This window comes from Eurypyga helias, unplaced genomic scaffold, assembly GCF_000690775.1.
Source record: "Eurypyga helias isolate BGI_N326 unplaced genomic scaffold, ASM69077v1 scaffold41554, whole genome shotgun sequence".
Lineage (NCBI taxonomy): Eukaryota > Metazoa > Chordata > Aves > Eurypygiformes > Eurypygidae > Eurypyga > Eurypyga helias.
In genome coordinates, this window is record NW_010248882.1 from 1 (window position 1) to 3,872 (window position 3,872).

Here is a 3,872-nt window from a genome sequence, read left to right on the forward strand (position 1 = left end):
GTGGTGGAGGGGGAAGAAGGGATCCAGGAGCTGGAGAAGGTGAAGGGCCACCAGGAGCTCCTGGTGGCAATGGAGGTCCTCCGGGGCCAGCAGCACAGATTGCCCTCTGGGAGAGAAAGAGGAGAGGGTCATACAGAGCCAGGGGACACCACCCAAAAAATGCCCCCATGCTGATTACTTTGGCCAAAATTTAACAAGTATAGGATGCACTCAAAGGCTTCAACACTCCTGACTTAGGTCTGCTGCAGCGAGGCAAAATCACCAGGGATGGACATCTCGGTGGCCCTCCCAACAAGCACCTTTCTCAGCCTCCGTGAAGCTCAGCCTCCAGAAATGGTGTTTGCAGGGGGTCTGGGACTGGGTTACAATGGGGAGGAGGTTCAGGGCCTCACCCTGCTCATCTCATGGAGTTGTGCAGTGAGATCTGCCACTTGCTGCTTGACCTGCTTGTGCTCGCTGGACTCCTTCTCCAGCTTCTCTTTCATCTTGTTCAGCGTCTGCATCATCTCTTCCTTCTCCTGGGCCTTGGCGTCACACTCCCGCTCCTTCTTCTCCAGCTTCTGCTGAAGCTCGGTGTGCTCTGAAACAGCCCCATGAGACCACTTTTGGGTGACAAACACTCCCTTTGGTCAAACGGCAGCATGCGGGGGACTAACCCTCACGCTGCTCTGCAGGGAAGCTGCGCCGTTAAGAAAAAGGAGTGCGTGCTGTGCCTTAATACCCCAGCCAGGACTCCCCCCTGAAAAAATGAGTATCTGCTTTGCCCACTTCCCTTGTAAGCCCCATAGCATGACATTATCTCAGCCACTCAATAAGGCCTGCAGAGTCCATCCAGATAAATACATGAATATGTTATCCACTTAGTTCACTATGCGTGCTAAGGTTAAAGTTAATGCTGTGTATCTCTCCATCACTCACCTTTTCGCATTTTTTCTGCTTGCTCTTTCCACTGTTTCACTTCATTTTCATTGACTAACCTAAAAGAAAATGACATGTAGCACGTGAGACAACCCTACCCTAGTAAACAAGGCGACCACCACTAGCAAGAAACAAGACTGAACAAGCCACAGCAGGGGGATCTAAGGCTCCCAAACTGGTATCTCTAACACCTCTGCTCCGCCTCCCCTGGCACGGTTTTGCAGCCTGGGATGCAGCACTGTGCCAACAGCTCCTGGGATGCCGGCTTCTCCAACCGAGGAGCAGAAACATCAACGGGTGACAGTAAGTGATGAATAAGGAACAGTGACAGCAGCAGTCGGGGGAAATAGCTCACTGAGGACACAGAGGCTGAGCTTAATTCACCTGCACATTGGGCTTAAGGAGTCAGAGTGATGCCAGCCTGGCTGGGATAACCCCAGCCCTGGCCCACTCGCCCCTGAGTAGGAGGCACCAAAGGGGCCCGTGTTGGTGCAGCCAGCCCCAGGACAGGCAGGAGAGCACTTACATGCGGACGACATTTTTAATATTGAAGTTTTCCAGGGGAGTGGCGTCAGGGTCCTGCCCTTTGTCACTCTGGATGACGATCTGCTGCACGATCCGGTCGAGCAGGAGCCAGTACTGGACAGTGTTGCCGCTTCTTTTATCTGGAAGAGAAGGAGGGGACAGAGTGAGAGAAGCACCAGGGAGGTCGCTGCCATCCCCCCGGGAGGAGATATGGGCTGCACAGCCCCCCGCAGCTGTGGGTTTCCTCGCCTCCCCCGGGACTCACAAGGCATTTGGAGACAGTGGTGCAGGATAGACATAAAGTGCGGATACGCCTCGGTGTGTGTCAGCCTCTTCCTTGTCAGCTCAAACATCTGAGTCGCACTTTTGGTGTCGATGTGGACCTGTGGATGGGAGTGAAGCAAAGTCAGGCCATTGGACCAGCAACAGCACCGTCTATTTCCCAAGACTCAGCTCCAAACCCCATGAGCCATGCCTACCCCACCCCTGATGGACAGACAAGCCCCACCGCCCTGCAAGGGACAAACAGCACCAGTTGGCAGCCAGGTGTAAGAGGGATAAAGCAGGCTGTAGGATGAAGGTTGGAAAAAAGCAGGGCAATGACAGACAGATTTCCAACCTCCAAATTTTATCCAAAAGACCGCACTTCATCCCAGGCCACGTAGGTGCTTTTAAAAGGAACCATGATATCGAGTGCCGGCATCTGCATGAACAATGTCCATACTCACCAGCTCAAACCTTTTGGCAAATTCCAGTTCATCTTCATTTCTAAGCATTTCGAAAAAATCTAAGTGCCTGAGGAAAGGAAGGGGGAAAAAAATAAGACTGGCAAAAGCAGATATGAGTGAAACAATAAATAAATTGCAGGCAGGCAGCCTGGCAGTGGCGCAGAGACAAGCGGGGCTTGAAACATCAACTGGATCTTCAGTCTTGAGCTCCCAGTCATTACAGCCTGTCCAAGGAACCTTTTGGGATAAAACAAGGAGGAGGAGGGCTGGCAGTATCCCCCAGTCCCCCAGTGGCACATCCTTTCCAGCTTAACCCTACATTAAGAGCCTGGTGAAATGGCACTGGGGTTTTTTCCCCTCACACTCTGGGGATAGCAAAGAATTTCCACAAGACGGGCCAGATCAACAATCTAGACCCACAGGCTTTTCCCAAAGGCCAAGTCCAAAAACTAGATAGCAAGGGTGAAAAGCAAGGGCAAAAATAACCTGCAAGGGCTGGGGGTCACTACTCACCGGTCGAGGGTTGAATTTTCATGCTCTCGTAGTTTATCAATGACTGGCTGGATCCCGAGCATGAGAAACTCGTATCTCAGGTGGAGTCTGAAATCCAGGCTTTCCTGCAAGGGACAGTTGTGGGGTCAACACTGCAAGGTGCACATCCTCAGAAACCTTACTGAAATAAAACAAACCCACCAAAACACCCCCCTCTCCAAGAGCCCCCGGTGCTCACCACGCCTGCGCCCTGGCTCAGGACTGCGTTGATGAAGGACATGATGGCTGTCTTGAGGCTCACTTCATCCCGATACCGCCCCGTGCTCTTGTCCAAGTCATTGATCAACGTCTGCCGAACACTCAATGTCAGTTAAACGCCCAGCGACAGCCCGAGAGCTGCACAACCAACCAGGGCACGCACGCAGGAACAACTCGTGGTGCTCCTACAGCCCCTGTACCTGCTGGTGGTGGATCATCAGCTGCTGCTGTAGTGCAGCCCACCCAGCACCCGTTTTGGCTAACATCAGTCCATCCAGATGTGCTGCCCCTTGCAGAGCTGCAATCCCAGAGACCCTGCACAAGCGTTTTTTGGGGGGATGGGGGTGCTGCCTGAAATAACTAGTTCCACACCCTTTGCTCAGTTGGACATCTTCATCAGACATGGTTCTGGGGTAAGTCCCAGAGTATCTAAGTTGCAAACGGCCATAATCAATCATTCACAAGCAGTATTTAGCCATCCAGGAGAAGGAAAGGACAAGAATGGGTGGATGAGGGGAGAGCGGTGGGTGTTGTCTACCTCGACTTCAGCAAGGCTTTTGGCACTGCCTCCCATAACATCCTTGCAGGTAAGCTTAGGAAGTGCACGTTAGATGAGCTGACAGTGAGGTGGACTGAGAACTGGCCGAATGGCAGAACTCAGAGGGTTGTGACTGGCGGTGCAGAGTGTAGCTGGAAGCCTGTGGCTGGCAGGGTTCCTCGGGGGTCAGTACCGGGTCCAGCCCTATTCAATATATTCATCAATGACCTGGAGAAAGGGACAGTGCACCCTCAGCAAGTTTGCTGGTTGCCCAGAACTGGGAGAAGCGACTGACACGCCAGAAGGCTGCGCTGCCGTTCAGCGAGACCTGGACAGGCTGGAGAGCTGGGCGGGGAGGAACCTAATGAGGTCCACAAGGACAGATGTAGAGTCCTGCACCCGGGAGGAATAAC

General features: G+C 53.0%; 1 protein-coding gene across 1 annotated transcript; it reads right to left on the reverse strand.

Annotated features, from left to right (window-relative positions):
* Positions 1-7: 7 nt before the first annotated feature.
* Positions 8-3,012, reverse strand: LOC104509309 (disheveled-associated activator of morphogenesis 1-like; the record flags this gene model as incomplete). The annotated part of the gene is made up of 8 exons (XM_010151200.1): positions 8-106; positions 393-580; positions 919-977; positions 1,445-1,583; positions 1,709-1,826; positions 2,172-2,238; positions 2,685-2,788; positions 2,902-3,012. Coding segments are annotated over 8 exons (885 nt in total), but the record flags the coding sequence as incomplete, so codon positions are not given.
* Positions 3,013-3,872: the final 860 nt, after the last annotated feature.